General features: G+C 32.9%; 1 protein-coding gene across 2 annotated transcripts in view; it reads right to left on the bottom strand.

Moving 5' to 3' along the window:
• Positions 1–9,373: 9,373 nt before the first annotated feature.
• Positions 9,374–26,775, bottom strand: part of LOC127723427 (uncharacterized) — a 246,666-nt gene continuing 229,264 nt past the window's right edge. For both annotated transcript variants that reach the window (XM_052230050.1, XM_052230049.1), the window contains exons 5-7: positions 20,771–20,967; positions 17,739–17,787; positions 9,374–16,380 (exon numbers count right to left, since the gene is read on the bottom strand). In XM_052230050.1, the coding sequence (XP_052086010.1) occupies positions 11,972–16,380; positions 17,739–17,787; positions 20,771–20,967 (4,655 nt within the window). In that variant the 3' untranslated portion in view covers positions 9,374–11,971. The remainder of the gene's footprint in view (positions 16,381–17,738; positions 17,788–20,770; positions 20,968–26,775) is intronic.

The raw sequence follows: 26,775 nt of genomic DNA, 5'->3' as shown, positions 1-26,775 counted from the left end.
CACATTTTTATCCTTTAACCCTATTATAACCGAAACAGTGACAAATTGAATTCAACTCACTTGTACAAAAAAAATATAATTTTATTCCTTTTTCTCAATTTTGTATTTAAAGTTCATATGAATATAAGTATATTATCAATAGACTATTTTTATAAATTACACTTAATTATTTTTTATATTAATTTTGCAAACTATCAAATCAGCAATACGATTAATTAATTATGGGAAAGACATTCTACAATTACATGAATGTTTCCTTCAATCAATGTTACAGCCGATTGCATTGAGTGTGTAGGTAAAGGTAATATCTTTGGTTAGTTTGCTTGCTAGCTGAACCTTGAAGTCATTATTGGGTAAGGTATACTACCCTCCTTTCGAAGTATCCTAGTCTTACAGATAGATAGATTGGTTATCTGTCGGACTAGTCTACTCTTAAAGGAGGGTAGTTTACCTAACCTAATAATAACTTCACGGTTCAGCTAGCAACCAAGCTAACCAAAGATATTACCTTTATCTACACACTCAATGCAATCGGCTGTAATATTTTAAAATTTAAAGAACTTGCGACAGGTTTAGGATATCTTTGCTAAGATCATCATAAGACAGCTTTGAGACGAGGTCTGAGATATGTCCTAGGATAGTCATAGGAGGATCATAACAGTCCGGTATGCGGTTTAAATAGAACAAAAGAATTCGAACTCTTGTGTTTAGAAGGTAGAAAAGTGAAATAAACTTTGTATACGGTTGGCAAGATGTCACAAAAGTTACATTCCGTCAAAACATTATGAATATTTGCATTCACTTTGATCCATTTTCATATTATACAACTGTTAACAATGCAACTTGCTTACAATCGTTTTTAAAACGACCAGTAGTCCAGCTGTTACGTCAATTAGGGGGTCTCCTTATAAACTACTACTATTTTGTGCCCGACGTAGAAAAAAATCAGAGTTTTTACTTAAACAAGTACAATTACTCCAACAGTCATATTTTCTGTATTATATAAAAAGTTTTGTTACACATTGAGTTTCACCTAAGTTATGCGGTAACCCGGATTGGTTGAACATTTGTCAAGTTGAGTTCTTGGGTAGCATAGTCTTATAATACAAGACTTCGAAGGTTCATATCATTTACATTCAACTTTCTTTATCGTTTTTTTTTTACTAGCAATGTTAAACTTCGAATTAAACATTGATAGTAAAAACATATCCGATTTAAAAACGTTGAATGTAAATGATATGAACCTTCGAAGTCTTTGAGGTTCAACATTGATAGTAAAAAAGAAATCCGATAAAAAAACTTATATTATAGGACTAGGGGTAGCATAGATTTATATCGTTGTGTTCCTATTGTTTGCGTTAACCAATTGTACTTTCTGAATTTTTTTTGATACATCTAACAATGATCTTGTAATTTCTTGTAATTTAGTTTGCGTCTTATTTCTTTGGTGTCATGTTTTGGTTATGTTTGTGTTCAATCATACAATATTGAAAAGTCTTATTTGTGGATTGCAGTTTTATTTTTGTCATATGTTTCTATCGTACAAAGTTTTAAAATTCGACAGTTGCCCGCCGACTATGTAATCATGTTTTTTTCTTGTGAGGTGTTTTTGTCTTAAATTCAGTTGTTTCAGTGATTTCTTTTATGTTATATTTTCGTTATATTTTTTCTCGATCTTAATATAGCATCTTGATTATAATTGTCCGCCGACATGATGTCATATTTTTTTCTTTGATCGCGAATATTATTCATAAGATTTATTATGTATACCTTTTTTTTTTAAATAGTTTACCCACAGCCGAAAAGTCGTGAGACATTTAGAGTCGTGAATACGAGATCTTTACTAAGTTAATAGTTTTACATTAGACTCAATGTTATTATAGTTCTTCGCATAAGTACTTGCTTGTATTAAATAACTGTCATAATGTTAGTTGTGTGTTAGTTCTTCACAACTCAGAAAGTCAAACAGATTCAAGAATATTAAAGTTCGTTACATATAGACTCAATAATATTAGTTTTTACCTTATACGGTGGCTCACTGTAATTTCAGTTTTCTCATACATGCTCAATGTTACAACTAGTACACGAGTGTCTTCATATTTCACGTACTACACTTACGTATATATTACTCTAGTGTGTTTTCATATTTGTTTGAACTTTTTGGGTCATATTAAGAGCTAACAATGTCGATACTAGATCATACTAGTGCCCCATAGTTAGTGTTGTAATGGTAGGATTATTTAAATGATAATTTCAAAATTATCAAATTTCAAAATTGCATTTGTAGTTCATGAAGTCATCAACGAAAATCTTTCACGTATTAACCCAAATTATGGATGAATTTCAAATCTAAACACAAATGCCTACAGTGCGCGAAATGTTGCTCAACCAATTCTTGGCGATGGTACCATAACACATGCAAACCTCAGATTATCTCCAGTGGTTGAACAAAATGTTAAACTTGTATCTGCAATGCATGCAATATAAAAATGGCGAATTTATTTTCAGGAAAGCCGCCATATAAGAGACAAAAAAACAGACACTTGTCAGTTATGTGTAACATCGGACAACATATTAACCTTGAAATACATGATATATCCAAGTTTTTTTTTTAAAGTTAATCCCACCAAAGTTTTTCTTTGTAAAAAAAAGACAGTTCCTATTGTGGGATAATTTTATTTATAGAGATTGTTTCTCCTACATATCTTTATATATTGCTTTCCATAGTTCAAATTGGAATCTCAGATTAGCATCACTTAAAAGCCTCTCCCCTCTGTTCCATCCCTTTGATCGGCATATGTACTTGAGAATAATTCCAAGACATCTGACTGTCAGATATAGCAGAACTTCCACACAATGTTTTAACGTGCTTTCAAAATGGGGGCTTTTCAGTCAACTTATTTAAACAGGTAGGACATGTCAGCAGTTTGCACTAGACAAGGCTCACGAGTCTCTTATAAACCGTAATGTTAAGGAATCTGTTCGGAAACCATCTCCATAACTTCTTGATAAAATTACTGTCTATCTTGTCTATCTTCCTTTTCGAGCATTACTGCAAAAGAAATTTAAACAAGCAATTACGAATCAATTAAAGCTGGGGTTCCAACCACATGTTCCCCATATAACGGATCTGTACACAAGCCACTGGATTTATACATTAGATGCATCACAAGATATATACATGTCATGATATATATATATATATATATGAATCAAAGATAAACATAAATCGAAAATGTTGCATTATAATTAATGACTACGAAACAACAAGATCTTACTTAATTGCACAAGTTTTCAAATCATATCAAATGTTTCATTGGTCTTTACTTGTTGGAAAAATGTACTGGATTCTTTGTTAGCTAAATTATCAATGTTAGGTTATTGCATATTCTTTAGAGCTGTCTGTTTAAATAATGAATTAAAAAAGGGGGATGGATAGACATACTTAACATTTGGCTATATTTTCAACATATCTAACGAATATGTGAGAAAAATTAGGTTAAGAATACGAAATATCTCACTCCTTCTGTAAACAATGCAGGTATTGTAGGATTATTAAAGCACCCCCTTTTGTAATATACACCACAAAAACATTTAGTTAGGATAAAGAACCAATAACCCGGTAAATAGAATAATTAACATTGAGTTCATTTTGTGTGAAAACCGCTTTTTAGCGACTTTATGAGTGTGTTTTATATAATGTTACAGTGTAACAATGTAATAAACCTAATCAAACACACCCGTAAAAATAACATTATCTCCCCTGAAAATGCGTAACAACAAGACATAAAAAACTCCTACCTTTTTTTGCCCTATATATCACATAATTATGAAAACACATTAGATAGATAGGGGATACTGTGGTTGTGTACATGTTTGAATGTGTAGGTTGCACACTCAGAACTATCGTCTCTAGATTTTTTTTGAATTTTCTACCTTCGGTTTCCGGGTCATCGTAGCAACACGTTTCTTTCCTTTCCAGCTATATAGATATAGGAGGATGCGGTATGAGTGCCAATGAGACAACTCTCCATCCAAGTCACAATTTATAAAAGTAAACCATTATAGGTCAAGGTACGGTCTTCAACACGGAGCCTTGGCTCACACCGAACAACAAGCTATAAAGGGCCCCAAAAAATTACTAATGTAAAACCATTCAAACGGGAAAACCAACGGTCTAATCTATATAAAAAAACGAAAAACGAGAAACACTTATGAACCACATCACCGACAACTACTGAACATCAGATTCAAAACAATTGCACCGGGTTTAAACGTTTTAATGGTACCAAACCTTCACCCTTATCTGAAACAATAGTGTAACATCACAACATAGAAAGACACACTATAAAATATCAATTGGAATGGCTTAACTCAATCAAAAGACGTAGTGACCAAATGAACATACACTGAACGAATACATTTGATCTATGATACAATGTAAATACAAAGTTAATAAACATAAGGGATGAATAATAAAGTAAAAGTATTATACCGCTGTGAAATGTAAAACAATTTCAGAAAAAACATCAGCTTTGAAAAAAATTACGCCATTTGTAATATCAAAATTAAACACAGGTAAATGAAAATAATTTTGTAGATAAGTATACTTCTTCTTCTGTCTGTATAACCTTACTTTTAGGAACACCAAGAAATTTCTTATATAACAATTAAACTATTCTAAAACTTGGTAAATGTGGGGTGAATATCAACAATTAAACTATAAAATTGGTGCTCGATAAAACTTCGTGTTCTTCATGTACAGGTGCCGGAAGTGTGATGTATATACAGTTAAAAGGAGAAAGGAAATAATTTTGATGTTCATAGTACGAAGAAGTGAAAATTTATAGTAATTCCAAACACTTATCAAAGCTGGTATATAGGCCAGATATAATAGATATAGGAAGATGTGGTATGAGTGCCAATGAGGCAACTCTCCATCCAAGTTACAATTTATAAAAGTAAACCATTATAGGTCAAGGTACGGCCTTCAACACGGAGCATTGGCTCACACATAAGTTAACATTAAATTACAAAAAAAGCATTACAAATAGTATCAACAGGTTAAATTAACAAGTACGTACGATTTGAGAGTACTCGCAGTTACTGACAGCTAGTTAAAAGCCAAAACAATTAATAATAAAAAATCATGCACCAGAGACTAAAATCAACTAAAACACATCCCAGGGATTTAGTATTTTAACGTCATGGACAGTCAAAGAAGACATGACTAGTGCAATGCCAAAAATAAATGTATCGACAGGCAGTAGGATAGTTAGGAGTTAACCTCTTTATAGATAAAAATGAACCTGTGTATTCCTGATTATGAATTATTCTACAACATGCATTTATCCTAAAGCAACAACTATTATACAACTCACCTATACCAATGGGGATCGTCTAGTTCCTAGCGGATTCCTTTAATCACACCTTTCCTGACGACACCCATCGTTGTCGCGTCTACCATTCGAGACAGCGAAATGACATTATTTGACCGGAGAGCGAAATAAACAAGGGAAGCAATTTTAGCGGAACGCATTCCGGACTGATAAGACATGTCCTAAGATATATCTTATGACAGGTCTTAGGATAGCTTCGTGAAACCGGCCCCAGTATAACAGTTCATGCATTATATATGTAGTGTTCATATTTTAATTATGCGCTTCTCTTTTGTAGATTTTATGTTATTTGAATGAACTGATGCCATTTGTGGTGAAAACTATTGAGGACATTTGTCTTTTGTTTTATGTGTTTAATAAATTTCGAAGATGGTCACCGCACCTGACAGTCTCTATAATGGTGTTTGTCTTTATTAATACAGAAATAATTTCATTGCATACGTGTAATTTTTGGTGGTTGGTATTAGGGTGTCGTCAGAAAATAAGGAGCCAAGAGTACATAAATGATTTATTTTCGGTTCAACAGAGTGAATTGAGAAAATATTGAAAATTATATGTCCAGTTTTGATACAAAAAAATGTAGATGGCTATATTTTTTATATCAAGGTTCAATGTTATATCCCTAAATACCATATATACCTATATTCTACGAGTTTTTGTCAGAACTATACTGTACTATTTTTATACTCCCATTCATATAATTTTGTATCATTTCGCATGAATGAAAACAATGGAAATTACTTTGATGTTCAGTTTTCATGATGATTGTTTTGTAAAGAGCAGTTTGATAATTTTTTAATTTTTGACTTTTTGGGATCAAAGCATCATTGTCACCACTTAAATTGTCTCTGTTGAACCCTTGGATTGATTGCAAGGCTATGCTTAAAATATCTATGGGTTTTCTCAATTTTTTTTAAACAAAAGCGAAAAATTATGAATACTCGTATACAGGTGGTGCGTTTTTTTTTATGTTGAGTATATGATAATATTTACCAATTCAACCATCCAGTATGATCAAGGACTTTTAATAAATCACTAGACTGAAAACGATAACAACAAATGTAAACAAAGTGTAATTGTTTTCCAAATTTATTGTAATGTTGTTTTTGAAATGGCCATGGAAGTGTCGATTTATCTGTAATTTAATTTTCCAAAATTTATCAAAATCCTTCGAAAGATGTGGTTAACATTTTTAAGTAATGTTTTATTTTTAATGCTTTTCATTATTTGTAAGATATTTGGCTATCATAATATTTGATTTGATTCTAACTGTTGTTTGTAGATATATGTACCATCTACAGTCAAGAACCAGTTGTTCAGTTGTTGTCGTTTTTTTTAAGTGTTTCTCGTTTCTCCTTTTTTTATATAGATTAGACCGTTGGTTTTCCTGTTTGAATGGTTTTACACAAGTCATTTTATTTTGGGCCCCCTTGTAGCTTTCTGTTCGGTTTGAGCCAAGGCTCCATGTTGAAGATCGTACTTTGACCTATAATGTTTTTTTTTAAATTGTGACTTGGATGGAGATATGTCTCATTGGCACTCATACCACATCTTCTTGTATCTTTTTATGAAATCCTATCTTGTATCTTCGATATTTTTATGATCTTGACGAGGAATAATAGAAATGACAATACTGTTTCCATTTTTAGATTAAACTTGCACTATAAACCCATTTATACATATAAATCATATTCGTGTCTTGAAAATCTAGAGATTAAAATTGAGTCGGTTGAGAAATCATATGTAAGACACTAGTGATCACTTTCATTTTCGTATACAGAATTTTCCATTTTATTCATCGGCATTCAATCATCACTGGTGTGTAGAGTATACAACGTACGTCTTCAAATTGACGATAGTCCATAGCTCCTGTTTCCGATAATGTAATTTTTTTTGAAGATAACATCGTACAAGGATGCAGTTAAAACAAGGTTTCTTGTTGCAAAAGTTGAAAAACACCATTTTTAAAAGATTTAATGACAGATTAATGATTTGGCTAACCATAATGGATTTTTGGTTGCATATGACTACATTAAGATATTTTCCAATACGTTGTAGAAACAACCCTATCCTTTAGTCTTATGTTGAAGATCACAGAATGCGGCATCATATTGGTGTTTTTTTGGTATAAATAATATGTTTTTTAGATGAGAAGGAAGCGCCTTACCTTACAATCCATAATGGTTTATAATGTGACGGTGGTGCATTTGTAAGACATAATAGTGTCCTGTGGAAAGGTGTCCACCTGGACAGTTTTTCATAGAATTTTGGTATTTGATAATGTCCATTGCCATGAAATATTGTCCCTCAAGTGGACAGACTTTTACTGCAAAAGCTATGAAATAGTGTCCACCCATTGGACAAGTTTTCATAGTAGTTGCTATTAAATTGTGTCCTCCAAGGGAAGTAATACAAAGGTCATTAAAAAGTTTTATTATACTTGAATTTTGATAAAATCTGAACGATTGATTAGAAATTGATTAATATACAAAATATGAAATATGAAACATTTTACAGCAACAGTTATGAAATATGGTCCACCTACAGGACAATTTTTGGTAGTAATTGTTATTCAATTGTGACCTCCAAGAAAAATAATACTGAACAACATCTGTTACTTTTTTGAATTTGAATTAATATGAATATATATATATATATATATTAAAAAATATAAATAAGAAGATAAGGATGGTATGAGTGCCAATGAGACAACTCTCTGTCAAAGTAACAATATATTAAAGTTTGCAATTATAGGTTAAAATACGTCCAGTGATAACGCAGCAATGGATATCATTAAATACTTTAATCATATCAAAAAAAGTCCTGGCGGACATAATTTCTGTGAAAAAATGTCCACCTGGACAGAATTATAGTATTAAATAATGTCCATGTTCATTTTCATACCTGAAGACATATGTTCATAGGAAATTGTGTCCGGGACACATTAAAATAAGTAAATATTGTCCATGGACAGTATTTACTATGAAATAATGTCCGGTGGACATTATTTCATGTGGGACATTATTAAATCCTACACATTTGCTTCAGCTTTCTGTATTTTATTTTAGTCTAATTATTTTCTTCATTGTCTGTCTTGTGCCTATTCTAGTTAGTGTCTTGTTCATCTTTTTGTTATGAGAAATTATTACTAGTATTCCTTTCAAAATCTCACATTCGGTTATGTTTTCATTTAATAATGATTTATGGATTTGGTAATTCACTAAGACCATCTGTGTACGATTTACCAATAATCATTAGCCTGATCAACCATGATATTTACAAAATTTTGACTTAAGCAGCTAGACGAGAATCAATAGTGAACCTTTTGTTCGTGAGGATTCATCCTGTTTTCTGGAATTGTTTTTAGTTTACTTTTAATTTTCTTTGATCTTCTGTCTGTTGGATGTGGTACTAGTATTGTTAATTTTCAACAGACGACAGCAACCACAAACAATCGATTCAACCGCAAAATAGATGTAAAAATGCCCTGCCATGTCCGATCTGTGTTTTCGTTAGATGTTTGTTCTGTTTTGTATCGATCTGCTGAGTTAAGATATTTTCAACTGATTTTTTATAGTTTGATTTTATGTTGTGCCGTAAAACCACTGTCCCACTCTAGAGGAGGATTGAGCACCTACAAACATGTTTTCCCTCTTAACACTCTTCATGTTCCTGTTTCAAGTCAGGCGCCTGTGGTTCAGTGTTTGTCGTTGGTTCATGTCTGTATTATTTGTATTTCTTAAATTCTTTAGTTATCAATTAGAACGTTAGCTTTCTAATTTTGAAATGTTGTCACATATTTTTTTTATCATTGTTGAAGGCCTTACGGTTGCCTATTATTGCTTATAGCATCTTCATTTGAACTTGGGTGGATGATTATCTTATTGGCAATCATACCATGTCTTTTTATGTATATATATTTCTTTTTTTAGGTTTTGTAACAAAGAAAATCGATTTACAACACATTACCCAGACAGTCTGACTTTAATTACATCTTAATATAGTAGGTCACTGTGACATATTGATCATGGTTGCGTTTTTGGAATGCTCGATGATGAAAATCAAATACATTAATTTACTTATCAAATAATACATTAAAAGGATGACACATTTTGTCAAAAAATATATTAGACAGCAGAACAGATCACAGCCACAACCAAAACCTGATTCTATCTAAAAACAGACTTGCATTTCCTTTTTTATGTATCACTATAAAGAAAATCAGTCTACAACACGTGGTCTAAATAGCTGTACAATCACTAAACGAAGTTGGAGCTAAAGTCCAACACCAAGAATGAAGTAATAGGAACTAATATGAACTCAGATATGTTCTACTGCTTGTACACACGAGCATGTTGTAGGTCTAAATTGGTAGAGAAGACGGTTTATGCTAAGGTCAAAGTGGTCTTATTTTACTAAAGTCGTATTTTAAGGGGTTCCATAAACCATGTTCTTGACATCTTTTTTTATTACATTAACTAATAAATTTGGGAAAAATAACCCTGCGATAACAATAGCATAATTATGCTTATAACATTTATCAATATCACAGTCATTTGAACCCTCATACTAAAAATATAAATATAAATACTGGTATAAGTTATGTACAATGTTACATGATCGTATGCTATATTCTATTCGTATACAATAAAATATATTGTAAATCCAGAATGCATTCATGATATGCAGCAAACTTCCAATTATATATCTAAATACAAACAATCAGGATTCTACTTCGTCAAAATTATCTCCTACCTACGCCCGCTAATTATTTTCAATTCTAAAAATGTAGGGATGACGTGCTACCAAGTTTACAAATATCTTGAAGCTCAATACTATAATTTAAGTAAAATTACGTATATAAGATGCATAAAATATAAATTAGGCCCATTTATTACATTATTTAAGACTACTGAAAGAAGGGTCTTTTTTTATAGGCGCATTTATAAACTGTGCGATACTATACACCAATCATCTAGGTGACGTCTTGCGAGACAATAAAGAAATAAAAGTGTCTGAAGAGCAAAAAAATATTATAATAATCAGAACAAAATCAATAGGTCTTTCTAAAGAGAGGTGAAATGACATAAAAAAAAACCCAGAATTTTCAGAAGTTATAAAATTATTAACGACACTACTACCTCGGCTTGTGTGACAAGTGAGCTGCCCAAGAAGGTCACCAGTTGAACGACTTTTTCGTATTCTTGAACCTGACTGTATGCAGAGGTCATTTAAATGATAGCTCGAGGTGATGCTATATTATCCATGCTATTTCTTCTTAAAACATGAGGGTTAGATAAATTTTTATCGGGAAGTGGCGAATAAAATTTCTTTATCACTAAAAATATAATATGATTTTGTGGCTGTGCGTGTATTCAACCCTTCAGCAAGAATTCTATTTCCCTTTGTGGAGTATTTATCATTATCTTTCCTCCTATACATTTCTAGGGATATCGTTCGTTTAAAGCAACCGCGTGAAGACCATGTATATTTTATATACGGTTAATAGGCGGGGCTTATTTCAATACACGGTTAGTAGAGGTGTTTCGTCTCTTTATGAAAACAACACGGTGTTGAGGAAAAATCTGAAAGGTTTCAACAGACGAAGAAATTGATGATGAACGATTGAAATAAATTAATAAAAAACATTTAAAGCTAACAAGTTGTTATTTTTTAGATTTGTTTTTGTATAGACAAATGGAAGTATATTTTTAATACTATGTATTGAAGACTTCATCACTTTGATAGGCCACTGTTCTAAAGCCCACATGTTAAGATAGTAGGTAAGATAAATTCGTTACAAAGTTTACCATATATCGGTTTAGGTCACTAGCACATCATGTAACTAATTATATCTTGTTCAATATATCCTTATCCTTTTTGGAGTATGACGAAATAAATAGTGGGTGATATATAAAAGATAAATGTATATCCTTAAGTAAATTAAAAATAAAATCTGTTATTTTCCACCATATATAGTCGATTATAAGAAAAATATCTTTCTTAAACCAAAATTAACAACCAAAATTATTCATGTATGGGGCTATCGATTCACCTTATTTAAAACTAGTTTACATATGTTCATTCTAGCAGATTGTGTTCTTGAAATTAGCTATAGGTTTAACGTCTCATTCTTATATATTGTGACATGCATTACTATTAACATTTTCTTTTTCAAACCCAAAACCTGTAAGAAGAATATTGTCATACCTATATCAGTATAAGAGTACTGAAACAAACTTGTACATAAAAATCAATATTGTGTACATCATATAATGTCCTTACTTATAATTACCATTCCAAAAATAGTTATATCCAGATCTACAATTTGTTTTGTCATATGGGAAACCAGTGATAAGCTAGCTGATAATTCTGCTTATTTAACTTTGAATTTTTTGATAAAGGTAGTTTTTGAATAAGCAACACCCAGACAATTACCTTCTTTTTCTTGGAAGACATGAAATATATTCATTGAAAAACACATGAATATAATTTACATTGATTTACTCTACCCCCTCTCCATTTCCCCAAATGCAAAATATAACATTTTGAACAAAAAATCACGTTTAATGTCAATAATGTTTATCTTTTTTGGAATTACGCCTCCTCCTTTTTCTAGAAACCTGATTCCACTCCTGCACATTTTTCTCTTCAATCGGTAACAGCTTTTTAGGTAACAACATTTCAGTCAATTTCATATCCCCGATCTTCATAGATAAAGACAATGGTGTTCTGTCTCTCTTATCAGCCTTGTTGATATCGGCCCCATTTTCAATAAGCAGCTGCATGATTTTATAGTGATTTTCGGAAGGATGTTTAAATTCTAACTCACAATGAACACCATTTGTTAATAGTTGATATGGATAATCTTCATGAAGATAATCGAAATAATCGTTTAAATGAAAGTTTTGCATGTGACGATATAAATAGTATTTCTCATGATTATCCTCAATATTTTGTAATACGTATTCCCTATGATTATCCTCAATATTTTGTAATACGTACTCCCCATGATTATCCTCAATATTTTGCAAAACACACGCTATGAGAGGTGTAGAGCCGTACATATCATATGCATTTATATCAACTCCTTTATCTATAAGTATTTTAACAATTTTGTCGTTTCCGTCACTACACGCTTTATGTAGTAAAGTCCGGCCAAAATTACCAACTGAATCAACAGAAGCACCTCTATTTATTAAAAGTTGTACTATATCATGATTGCCACACACATATGCAGCATGAAGGCATGCTATTTCGTCTGAAATATCTGTTTTTTGAACTTGTGTATCAACAACAGATCCTTGATCTATCAGGAATTTTACTATGGTAGAGTATCCACCTTTACACGCACCATATAAAGCTGTCTGACCATACCGGGTAATTGAATTAACATTCGCTCCTTTTTGTAAAAGAAATTGAACAGTGTCCAAATAACCTTCTCTGCATGCGTCGTATAACGCTTTGTTTAAATTGGCTCCTCTCTCTATAAGCAAATCAACTATTTCATAATATTTTCTTTGACAAGCTGCAAACAATGGAGTATAACCGTATCGAATAGTCGTGGATAAGGAGACATCACTCTTAGTTCTCCATTCTTCGAAAGTCAGGTTTATATTTGCGCCAAGTCTTAAAAGGAATTCGACTACTTCCGTGTGTCCCCTCCTAATTGCTAAACACAAGGGGGTTTGTTCAAACCAAATAGATACACATTGATCTCTAGGTTGGAAGAAAATATCAATCTGCATTTCTTGGAGCATTCCACGAAAGAGCGGTTTTATGACTCCAAACATACATGCTTGAAACAGGTCTTCATACTGCTGCAATTTCCAACTACTTTCAGTTTCAGTATCATGATCATATCTTTTTCGAATACGATCATTTTTAAACTTGCCATCAACCTCTTTGTCTGAATTATATATTATTCCGATACTTTTGTAATAATCTCTTATAAACGCGGTGCTGCAGATTGCATTTTGTAGATTCTCCGATAGCATATCATTTCCGCCAATGTCTGCTAATATCACAGGAGTGTATCCATATTTATATGTGTCCTTGATATTTGCCCCATATTTACGGAGTATCTCAACATTTTCATATATACCTAACTTATACGCATGATATAACATAGTTTCATTAAAGTGTGATAATTTATCTGTGTAACCGTTGGATATAAGCAATTTTGACATTTCCCTATTTCCATTCTCAAAAACGGATATCAAAAATGTTTTTGTGTCCTCCTCTGATATCGTTATAGGACAACTTTTTTGAACTAAATATTTTGATAAATTATAAAACCCCTTATATATTGACACAAAAAGCGCATATCTTCCATTTTTGTCAGGTATGCCAAGATCTAAACCCTTGTCTATTAGAAACTGGAGTAATTCAACGCTATCTGTATTGCAGGCAACGTGTATCAATGTCCTCCCATTTACATCTATTTCTGTAAAATCTGCACCTTTTTCTGACAGAATTTTGATTGTCTTAATTGAACCATGTTCACATGCCAGTTTTATGAGCGATTTCCCATCATCACTTTTATAACCTATATCTCCCCCTTTATATAAAAGAATTTTAACCGCTCTATCATAATCTTTTTGAACAGCACAAACTAGCGCTTGATTAATATGTGCTCTCTCGTCTAGTAACGTTTGTATTAGGAAACCATGACCATGTTGACAAGCGGCAATCAAGGGCATTTCACCGGAGATCGTTTGCATGTTTACATCTGCCCCATATCTAATAAGCCATTGGAAAGTTTCTATGTCTCCAAGTACACATGCCTCATATAAAGGAGTCCATCCATCCGCTACAGAATTGCTTGTACATGCCGTGATTTGAATCTGACATTTATCGTTTTTGCTTACTGCCATACTTGAACCTTGATTTGGTCCTACTTCATTTTCCCCTAAAGCTTTCAAAATGCTTTCACTAACAATGTTACCCTCTGTTTTCGCCAAATGAACAGGTGTGTGCACGTCTTTATTTGTATTTGTAGTATCTGCACCATTATCCAATAGAGTAAGTATTACGTCTACGGAACCTTTCCTACAGGATTTGTGCAAAGGTGTTTCTAAATCTACATCAAGCATGTTAACGTCTGCATTTTTGTTAATCAACATTCTGACTATATCATTGTTCCCAACGCAACAGGCGGCATGAAGTGGCGTTCTACCATCACCATCGACTTTATAAATGTCAGCATTATTATCAATAAGCAACTTTGTTATCGTAGTATTGCCTATTTCGCAGGCAATGAATAAAGCGGTTTTACTTTTTATATCGACACTATTTAAACAATATCCGTTTGAAATAAGTTTTTCAACTATTTTATCATGGTTGCCATGGATTGCAACGTTGAGTGAATCGTTGCTTTCGTTAACATTTGCTCCTTTATCGATCAAAAGTTGTACTATGCTTTCATGACCACTCAAACAACAAACGTACAAGGGTTTGCGATGATATCTATTTCTTTTGTTGATATCAGCATGTTTATCTATTAGCAGTTTAGCTAAACTGTAATGCCCACCAAAACATGCAGTATAAATTGGTGTTTCGCCATTTTTATTAGTTTGGTTTATGTTCGATCCTTTATGCAGTAGGATTTCGACCATGCGTAAGTGTCCTTCTCGACACGCAGCTGTCAATGGTGTGAACCATCCATTTTGTGCATTAACATCAGCCCCCATAGAAATAAAAAGATCAATAAGTTCTTCATAACCACGCATACACGAAATGATAAAGGCGTTAATCCCATTTTCATCCTTGATATCAATACATCTTCTTTTAACGTCATCATCTAAATCTTTCATAACATCTAACAACTTTTCTCTGTACTCTTTGTATCTCATTTGCACATTGTTCAAACACCAATGTATTTTTCCATTTTTAAGGTCCATTTTGACTCTATCTATGTATTTCTGCTCATCAGTCGAAGAAACGATAATTGTAAACTCAGCATGTGCTTTTTGTATTGAATTAAGTTGTACACGTTCAGATATTAATTTATCATCTGCATATTTGAGAATAGGTGCGATTAATGCTTTACTAAAATAAAAGCATAGAAAGTCAAACATTTTATCGTGTATTACTTTGTATTCTTTGTCTACTTTGATAAAGTAAGTATCCACACAAGCATTCAGTTTGGCTGTAATTAAAGACCGAGGGGTGTCACGACCTAATTTGCAAAATTCAAAAATGTCTTTTAATTTCTTTTTTTCAACTGAATTTAAATCGTTTGAAACATCAAAAATGGCTTCATTAATGGTGCCGTTATATATAACGCAAAATAACAATACACATAATTTTTCTTTGTCGAAAGATTTCAGTTGGTTCCACTCCGTTCGAAATATTTCATATGGACTGTTTAGGAACTCATTGATCTCAAACTTGTCATGCTGAGAATACAGGAAGCACATTATAGGGGAGAATTCAACATTTCCTAAAATATCTGTTATTATTTTATCATCCTGTTTCATGTATTTACTGGCTATTTTTATTTTATCTTGAAATGAATACTTTACAGTTAATTCGTAAATATCGTTTTTGAATAAATCGAATGCATCTTTGAAAGATTCTTCATTAAACACTTCAGTACGACAAGTGGCTAAAATTTTTGTCTTGCCTTTTTCAAGAATACATTTGACAAACTCCACCATTTTGAGCCAGTTTTCAATATCATTGATATTTGCTGTATATTTTCCACATATATCATCCACAAAAAATACCTGACCAACATTTTGCTTGTATCGCCTCTTGATATCTTTAACACTAATGCAAGGCTCTATACTATACGCTTTTTCGTCGAATAATTTGAACGCTATATGCTGTGCAGTCAGGGTCTTTCCCATTCCAGATACTCCTGTTAAAAGTAAGCAATTGTGGGTTTCCAGAATTCTAAAAATATCTGTGACTATGTCTGTTTCAACAAATAGTTTACTTTTCAGCTTCCATAGTTCCATTTCGGGTATATCGGCGTCTGTAAAACACTCCAAATTTAACGGTGTCAAATTATTGTACAAATGTCAACCAGAACAAAAACAATTGATCGTTATATCTATTATCGGATCAAAGCCCTCTAAATGTTTAATTGTATATTTTCAGTATAAAAAGAGTACACAAAGATTCAACTGACATGACACTTTTTTTTAATACCATAATGTTACATAGTCAGATCTAACCGAGCAATATTTATTTCAAGATAAGCCTATATCCCACAAAGAGTTTATTTTTATCACGAGATTTTTTTTTATTCGCTTTAAATAATATCAAAAGAAAAAAATTCTAATTAATAAACTTGTTTATTACATATGCATGTTTGATTAATACTCGTATATATATTTCTTAAAACTAGCGTTAATATTATGTTAACCCTTCAGAAGCACTTCATTTCATCTGTTTTTATCATATTGTTTTAGTGTTTTGATTTTTTTAAAAATTTATTTCAATGGTGATAAGGGAAAGGGTAGAGGGGTCGTTTTTCAATTATTAGTTTTATTGTGTTTTCTCGTAAGATTGTACTTTTTAATTTTGTATTCTCCTGGCTGATTATATGTGTAGTTGTCTGTATTTGTATTTGTTATTTATAATGATTTCAGTTGGCATTCTGCATATTAACTCCCTTTCTCATATATGTTCTTATCTCCTTGAAATGTCACAATTTTTTTTTTACAGAATATCGACTCCGGTTATAGTAAATTTGCAATGCCGATTATTTGCCCCATTTTTGTGTTATGTTTTCTGTTTTGTATTTTTCAGTATCAGACAGTGCTTTAGATCTTTATCATTGTACGTTCATGTCATGTCCCTTTGATACCTGCTTACTTTTTTATGTCAACGGATAAATTAATCTACTGTGGATTCATTTATTTTCGTAGGTATCAATTTTCGTGGATTGCTGAAAACTTGCTTATTCGTTGATATTTGATTTCGTGGTTTTGTCAATCACTGTATACAAAGCCTATATGAAATATGTTATTCGTCGAGCATTTCAATTCGTGGTTCACCTGTACCCACGAAACCCACTAAAATTGGTATCAAACGAATAATAAGGAATCCACAGTAAATTAAATCATCAGATACATTCGTAGTATAAGTTCTCAAATCATGCTGCATATTAAATGGTTGTTGATGTAAATCTATGCAAAACTTAAAACTTTTGTACTAATACACATTGGTTTTACTGTTATTTTCTAGTAATTTCATATTGTTGATATTTGTAAAGATATAAGGTGTAAATGTTAAAAAATAGAATTATGGTAAATATCAAATCAAATATTGCTTAATAATGTTGACTGAAGATAACTTCCAAATTGGTGATACTACAATTAAACATACCATTTAAGGATCCATCTTCAAAAAGTGTTTTCCCTTGTATTGCTAATGTCTGCAAAAATAATAAAAGTCGACCAGCTGGCTTTTATTCAAAATAAACTTGACATTTGTATATCATAACAGCATGATGCAGAATCAATGCCAAAGAGGGTCTATTGCATAAACATGAAAATGAATGTTTCACTCGCCAAATTGCGGTTGTTTCTTTTTTCTTATTATAAACGATTCGCTGATTTTAACTTTACGTCATTTTATAGATGAACTTCTTATCACATATCCTCATTGCCTGAACTTATCCCTACCAAGTGACACTAATGCTTACTAAAGAACAATTTAACACATTATTGTTCGACAAAAATGACCAAAAATGATTCCAAACATTGCTAAAAGTAAAAGGTGAAAGAATATAGCAAGCAAATGCAGGGAATTTCAAGGAATGTACTCTTTTGTCAAATTATGTAACGTTATGTTGTTAGGATCATTTACATTGTGTCATAGATCAAATTTATTCGTTCAGTGTATGTTTGCTTGTTTTTTGTTAATATGTTTTGTGATTGAGTGAAGCCATTTCAATTTATGTTTTATGCTGTGATGTTCAGGGTAGGTTGAGTGTTGGCGCCTGTTAAACAGATTATCCCGCTGTATTTGTTTGCAACTGTCAAGTCAGGAACCTGTTGTTCAGTGGTTGATGTAGTTTATAAGTGTTTTTTGTTTCTCGTTTTATTTTACAAAGATTATACAGTTGGATTACCTGTTTGAATGAATGGATTTTGGAGTCCTTCATAGCTTGCTGTTCGATGTGAGCCAAGGCTCCATGTTGAAGGAAGTACTTTGACCTATTATGGTTTACGTTTTACAAATTTTGACTTGGATGGAGAGTTGTCTCATTGACATTCATACCACATCTTCTTATATCTACACACTATCTAAGTAAATTTTGATTGTAAGGAATCTGGTTTCTAACCGCTGGCCCCTCATAATAAATATTTACACATGTGAAAATGTAAAATTCGAAGTCTTGACATCAATACGGCATGTATTCAGACTGAGGAAAACACCTCATCCCAGCTGCAATTGATCCAAAAACTGTTACATGCCAGAATCAGACATACGTCCACACATGCAATGTACAAGCAACTATTGTGCACACATTATGTTCACCTAATAAAATAGAAAAACTCTTCAACAAGGTTGCAGCATGACCAGTCGTTAAGATTATCAAACTAGAGTCTCTCAAGAGACTGTGTCGCTCACCTGACTCACTTGGGTTTTTGAAATCATATAAAAAAAGATAAAAATCATAACATACTTAAATAAAGATTGAGGCTACATTTTGTTTGATAATTAAACTCTATTCTGTGGTTCTCTAAAAGAAGACATTTGTATGTATTTCTCATAGGGTCCTATGTTAAACTAAGACACCGCTGGGGCCATCTTGGATGATAGCTCGGCTACAAAGTAACAACACTTGTTCAGCACCTCATAAGAAACACTCATGCTATGCTTGGTTTCATTCCATTCAGTGGTTCTCTATAAGAAGACTTGTGTATGCATTAATTTTCCATAGGGTCCTGTGTTAAACTAAGCCCCCCGCTGGTGGCCATCAAGGATGATGGATCGGCTACAAAGTAACAACACTTGGTCAGCACCTCATAAGGAACATTCATGCTATGTTTGGTTCCATTCCATTCTTTGGTTCTATAAAAGGAGAAATTTGTATGTATTTCTCATAGGGTCCAATGTTAAACTAAGTCCCCCCTGGCGGCCACTTTGGATGATGGATCTGCTACAAAGTAACAACACTTGGTCAGCACCTCATAAGGAACATTCATGCTTTGTTTGGTTTCATTCTCTTCAGTGGTTCTCTATAAGAAGACATTTGTTTGCATTTCCCTTAGGGCCTATGCTAAACTTAGCCCCTCGCTGGCGGCCATCTTGGATGATGGATCGGCTACAAAGTAACAACACCTGGTCAACATCTCATAAGAAACATTTATGCTATGTTTGGTTTCATTCCATTCAGTGGTTCTCTCAAATAAGACATGTGTATGTATTTCCCATAGGGTCCAATGTTAAAATAAGTCCCCCGCTGGCTGCCATCTTGGATGATGGATCGGCTACAAAGTTACAACATTTTATCAGCACCTCATAAGGAACATTCATGCTATGTTTGGTTTCATTCAATTCAGTGGTCCTCTATTAAAAGACATTTGTATGCATTTCGCATAGGATCCTATGTTTTACTAAGTCCCCCCGCTGGCGGCCACCTTGGATGATGGATCGGCTACACAGTAAGAACACTTAGTCAGCACCTCATAAGGAACATTCGTGCTATGTTTGGTTTCATTCTATTCAGTCGTTTTCTAAAAGAAGACATTTGTATGTATTTCTCATAGGTCCTGTGTTGAACTAAGTCCCCCGCTGGCGGCTATCTTGTATGATGGATCGGCTACAAAGTAACAACACTTGGTCAGCACCTCATAAGAAACATTCATGCCATGTTTGGTTCTATTCCATTCAGTGGTTCTCTAGAAGAAGTTCAAAATGTAAAAAGTTAACGACGACGACGACGACGTACGACAACGGACGCCAAGTGATGAGAATAGCTCACTTGGCTCGTCATGCCAGGTGAGCTAAAAAGTAGTTGATTAAAACAGATTTTGTTTGATATTCCTTATTCAATAAATTTTTCAAGATAGCTATTGATTTCTACAAAATTTAATAGGTTAATATTTTCTCATGGGATTTTTTTCATGTACATCGACAATTGATTTAAAATTCTTCAATGTAATAATATCGAGTGGTATGATACCCAAATATTAATTATTGGATATCTATCAAAGGCATAATGAGTTTTGTTGGGTCTTTACAATCAGATATCAGACTTTAGTCAAGTTATAGAGAGGATAATTGGAGCCCACAAATGAAATAAACAAAAAGCACAAGGGAATCGACATCATTGCAATATTTTAGAACTCTCTTCCACATTTAAATCGGGGACTGATTACATCATACTGTTTGTTGTTGTTACTTACATTTTCAAGAGTTGAGATTCTTTTATCAGTCTGACTTAATGTGTTTCCAATTTCTCTGAGCTCTGCATATACTCTTGAAAACTCTGCATCTGCTGATTTGCATATAACATCCGCATATTTCACTAATATTTGTATCTGCTGTCGGATTTCATCGACTAATTCAAGACCGATTGTTGAACCTTGGAAAAAACTTGTACCTAGTAATATATAACAGATATAGAATTGGCAATATATAGGACAGGACAGCAAACAGCAATAACCACCAAGACGGAAGTCCGTAAAAAAACCCAGTCCGAGATATCTCTGCATCTTGTAGTCAATGTGTAGGACTTTCTAGACCGAGGGAGGTTAGAGAGCAAAACAAACAGAAAACACGAAAATCGCCGATCCAAAGAGACAAACAACAGTGCACAAAAACTAGTAAAGACAGAGCAAAACAAACTCAACTCAAAACTAGGGATGATATCCGGTGCTGCGGAAAGATGAGCAGACGATGCTCCACATGAGGCACGCGTCATGCTATACATAACAGGGAATGCTTAATTTTATAACGCCTACGTAGTCTTTAAATTTACTTTCTGCTATGAAGATGATGTTCTCTCACTTACTGTTTACAAATGGCGAACTTAAGATTGAGGACAGCTGCAGTTTAGTCCGCCTCATTACTTGACTTACATCTAGAAATTGACAGTGCGGGTCGGTTGTAAACAAAACTTTACGACAAAAGCGATGATTTCAGCTTTCCAATTATGAACTTTCCATTTCAATGTAGCAACATTCTTGCGGCGCCTGCATAGGTAGTTTATATCTCCCAGTTGATACGATATTCTAGGTATGGTATTTTCTATCATGATTTCCAGGATAGAGGGTTGCTACGTACAGGGAAGCTATTTAACCAAGAGTTCAAAGTAGTAAAGTTGAAATTATCCCTTCGTTAATCTTATGGAATATTCGTTTCACAGATGATAGCGGATATGTTCCTAATGTCGTAACTAAAATTTCGCCCCTCCCCCTTTTTCGCGAATGGGACGTATGATTTACAGAAAAGGACTTATAACCGGGTTTATAGTAACATGAGAAACAAGGCGGGTGCCACATGTAAAGCACCAGAGATTACCCAATGGTTTGGTGGGGTTCGTGTTTCACAGTCTTCAGTTTTCTATGTTGTGTTTTGTTGTGGCAGTTGCTATCAAATAGTCCCTTTCTATGTACGTTGTCATTTGTTTTTGTAGCAGTTCAGAGTTCCTGTTGATCCGTTGTTTCTCTCCTCTAGTTGATGTGTTTCCCTCGGTTTTGATTTATGACCTGGATTTGTTTTGGCTTAAATGATTTATGACTATTGAACAGCTGTATACTACTGTTGCCTTTATTGTATACTATTAGTCTGTTGATGTTTTTCTGTTTTGGCGATGGCGTTGTCAGTTTATTTTCGAATCTTGAGTTTGAATGTCCCATTGGTTTATTTTGCATCTCCTTTAATATCTTGGACTTGATCCTTCTGGGGTTATTCGATTCCTTAACATTTTATTTGTTACTGTGATAGGTTTATAAGATTGGAAAATCGATACAAAGCTGAAGTCTTAATTCCTTTCCTAGCAATAACTATTCATACGCATATATCAAATAAATATTAGTATAAATGTATAATTGTAGAAGAGCGAAATTTTTAATCGGTATTTTTGCTTGATTTTATGATATTTTGTTCTAATGGGTTCAAAAATATTGATTGACGTTATTCTTCTTTTTCTTATTCTGCCTTTTTATGGTTAAAATGAATATTGTAAGTATTATTTGTTCGTTTACTCAATAAGCTATAGGTTACAAAAGTTGTTGTATTAAACATATTTCCATCTCGTTATCATGGTAATCATAGGATGATTAAACATATTTGGAAAGAAATGCTGACTTTTTTTTTAAATTGACAGATTCTTTTAATGAACATATGTAGCTCTTATTGTCTACAATTGATTGATTATAACAAATGTTATATCAAAAAATTATCATAGTTTTGATAAATTGTTATGATCAACTGTGTTACGTTGTACACATTTATGGAAGGTTTTGTACCTGGTTTATTATTATTTTTTTTAACGTAGCTACGTATAAAAATTGCTAAAATGTTCACATTTGAATTTTGCTTTTTGTGAGGTTTTAGTTATGTTACAATTGAATGTGTAGAGCGATAAATCATTATGACAAAGCCACTTTGAATAAACAGTGATCTTACTGTTTGTTTTTGTACTGCATGTCTATTTTTAACATTTTATCATATATGACTTAATTATTTATTAGAGAAATCTGACAAGCCTTAAGCTGGAAGTTATTTAATTTCAGTGTATATCTAATATTTATTTCTGAACTCTTGGTTTTTTTTTCTTGATATGTGTTTAATGAAGTTCAATATATTTGGATGTATAATTTTGAAATCAATATTTGATTATAATCAATTTAGAACATTACTTTTCTTTACAATTCATGAAAAAATGTGGAACAAGGCAATGACCAGTTAAGGTCAAGTTACAGTAAATGGGTTATGTCACATATTTTCGTAAAATTTTACATATGCCTTTGGCTCTTTTAACTGATAATCGAAAAAGCGATGCTTTTATCTTTTTCCCCCTTAGATATTACTGATAGAATTTTTCAAATTAGTGCCCATTTGTATAGAAAGCACACAAATTCGGCGAAAAACGTTCTTAAATGTGTCTTTAAATCATCAAATTTCCAACTTTACTCCATAGGTTTCTCTTAAAAAACTATATGTTGTTGATTCAACAATTTCTGTTTTAATGATGTAAAATAATAATAGGGTCACCGACTTCGTTTTTATGGTATACATCAAGCAAAGTGGTGTACTTGTTGTAAAAATACACAAATCGTCAAAATAATCGTAACGTAATCGCGTTGTAGACCCTAAATCGTCGATTTTTCACGTTTTTGACTACAGACAAGGTAACTGATTTGTAAATACACCAAAAAACGAAGTCGGTGACCATATGATTACTTTATATCATTCAAACGGAAATTTATGTACCAACAACATATAGTTTTTTAAGAAAAATCTATGGAGTAAAAATATAAACTTTTTTGATTTTAAGGTAAATTTGTGAACTCTTTTCGTCGACTTGATGTGCTTCCTATACACATGTTTATTATTTTGAAAGAATTCCAACAGTAATATTTTGGAAAATAAAAAAGAAATTGGATTATTTTTTGGACTTTCAGATAAAATTCAACGAGCACAAGTTATATGCACAATTTGACCGAAATCTGTGACCTAGTCCATTTACTGTCCCATAACCTTGAAATTGTTTCCTGTTTTATGTTACAATATGACACCTTTTTTAGTTACTATTCTAATATTAAATGTCGCTTTGTGGTTAATGTATAATACTGAAATCAGTATATCTTTTTTGTTTGTTTAATGTACATTTTGGCTTTATAACTATTTTGATATGAGCGTCACTGATGAGTCTTATGTAGACGAAACGCACGTCTGGCGTCCTAAATTATAATCCTGGTAACTTTGATAACTAATTATATCATTAGAAGATAATATAATAACACGCCTATTTTATGTTATTAAGAAATGTAAACAATGAATGATACGGAACATCGAGGAAAATTCAAAACGGAACAGTCAACATTTGGGTATAATCTTAATAACTATTAAACCAAACAAATATGTCAACAAATAAAAACAAAAAGGCAGGTAAACAAAGCACATAAGCAAATATAAAAGACAAGAATAGAAACATTTACCATAATACACAATGACGGGAAGTATAAATACCGACCCACAACTTATGGATATTACCAAAAATAAAATAAACATTAAAAGCAATAATTTATAAAAACAAAGAATAAAACACTACCACACGTCATAACGATGATAAACAACGTCAGTACCAAGAATTTATACTTCAAGACCATCTGGTATTGTTGATAAATATTCATCAACAAGGTATTGGTATCTTCAGACGAACTTTCTTTTTTAGTAAAAAACGTGACGTTCTTTGATATAACTCTGGTTCATCAACGTTTTGCTCAGACACTGGTGACATTTTATAAAGTCTGAATAGCAGCTTGCAAGATCTTGGATACAGAATGAGTTAAGAAATGTTTATTCCAAATGCAGGCGAAGTCGGTATACTGCTAACAAAATTGATAATTTCAAAATTAAAATCGTCTCGTTTGTCATAGAAGAGGGACGAAAGATACCAGAGGGACAGTCAAACTCATAGATCGAAAACAAACTGACAACGCCATGGCCAAAAATAAAAAGACAAACAGACAAATAATAGTACAGATGACACAACATAGAAAACTAAAGACTAAGCAACACGAACCCCACCAAAAACTGGGGGTGATCTAAGGTGCTCCGGAAGGGTAAGCAGATCCTGCTCCACATGTGGCACCCGTCGTGTTGCTTATGTTATTACAAATACGGTAAATCGTTTAATTCGGTAAGTTACATTCGTGAAAAGGGAAGGGTATTGTAATTACGACATAAGGAACATATCCGATATCATCTGTGAAACGGTTATTCCATAACGGTCAACCAACTCGTGATGGCGTCCGTAAAATTTACGAAGGGATGATTTCAACATCACCATTTGGAACTCTTGGCTTAATAGCTTCCTTGTGAGCAGCAATCCTCTATCAAGAAAATCATGATAGGAAACACAAGCCCGGGAATATCGTATCAATTGGGAGATATATACTCCGTACGAAGGCGCTGCTGGAATGTTGCTACATAGAAATGGAAAATTCACAATTGGGAAGCTGAAATCATCTCTTTTGTGGTAAAGTTTTGTTTTCAACCGACCCTCATTGTCAATTTCTAGATGTAAGTCAAGATATGAGGCAGACTTAACTGTATCTGTAGTATCTTTTATCTCTAGTTCGATGGGATAGATTCGTTCAACATAGTCACCAAATTTTGTATTATTTAGTGAGAGAACATCATCTATATAGCGGAACGTAGAGTTAAAGGATATTGCTAACTTCTTATCTTTCTTCCTAAGAAGTTCCTGTATGACGTTAGCCTCATAATAATAAAGAAACTAGTCGGCAAGAAGAGGGGCACAATTGGTTCCCATTGGAATTCCGACAGTCTGTTGAAAAACACGTCCTCCAAACGTAACAAATATGTTGTCAATCAAGAAATCAAGCATCTTGATAATGTCAGTTTCAGAGAATTTTTTGTTTGAATCAGAGTGATTCTTTACAAAGTAGGATTTATCCCTCCATAAGACAAGATACTTGTATCTACCTTCGCCATTCTTTTTAATGAAACAAAGTAATACCAACTCTTTCAATTTGTCTTTTAGTTTGGAATGGAGAATACTTGTGTAAAGTGTAGTAAAGTCAAATGTTTAAATACTATTGCAAGATGAGAGAGTCTTAGATTGTATGTACTCTAAAAGATCTTTGGAATTTTTTAGTATCCACATCTGATTCACGCCACCTCTAGAATAGGCAGTTTCACAATAACTTTGGAGCCCGGCTTTGATTGCTGATAAAATAGATGTTAATAATTTAGAAAGAGGTTTCGTGGAGCACTTGGAAGACCCAGCAATATACCGTTGTTTGTAAGGCCACTTATGTAGTTTAGGTATCCAATACAGTGATGGAAGATCCAGTTCTTCATCTTTGGTTGAAATTCCAAAGGAACATAGAACAGACCTATGATTATCCAGGATTTCCTCTTTGGTAAGTGTCGTGAGGATATATGTTGAGTTTCCAAGTGAATTGTCAATACCTAATTCATTTATCAAGAAGTTTATGTAATGATTTTTACACACAAAAACGATGTTGTTTGGGGCTTTATCTGCGGGGACAACAACATATTTGTCATGGAGGTAGGACAAGTGTTTTGCAACATTAGGGTCTTTAAAAATTGATGTAGCGTGGGTATTGATATGCCCATTTAGTTTCTTAATTCGGATTTGTATCAACGACCTCACAGCCTTAATCCATTCGGAAAGAGTATCTACGTCTTC

Source organism: Mytilus californianus, unplaced genomic scaffold (assembly GCF_021869535.1).
Source record: "Mytilus californianus isolate M0D057914Y unplaced genomic scaffold, xbMytCali1.0.p SCAF_13, whole genome shotgun sequence".
In the NCBI taxonomy this organism is placed as follows: domain Eukaryota; kingdom Metazoa; phylum Mollusca; class Bivalvia; order Mytilida; family Mytilidae; genus Mytilus; species Mytilus californianus.
Note: the sequence above shows the minus strand (reverse complement) of the source record. Positions and strands in the feature narration are given on the sequence as shown.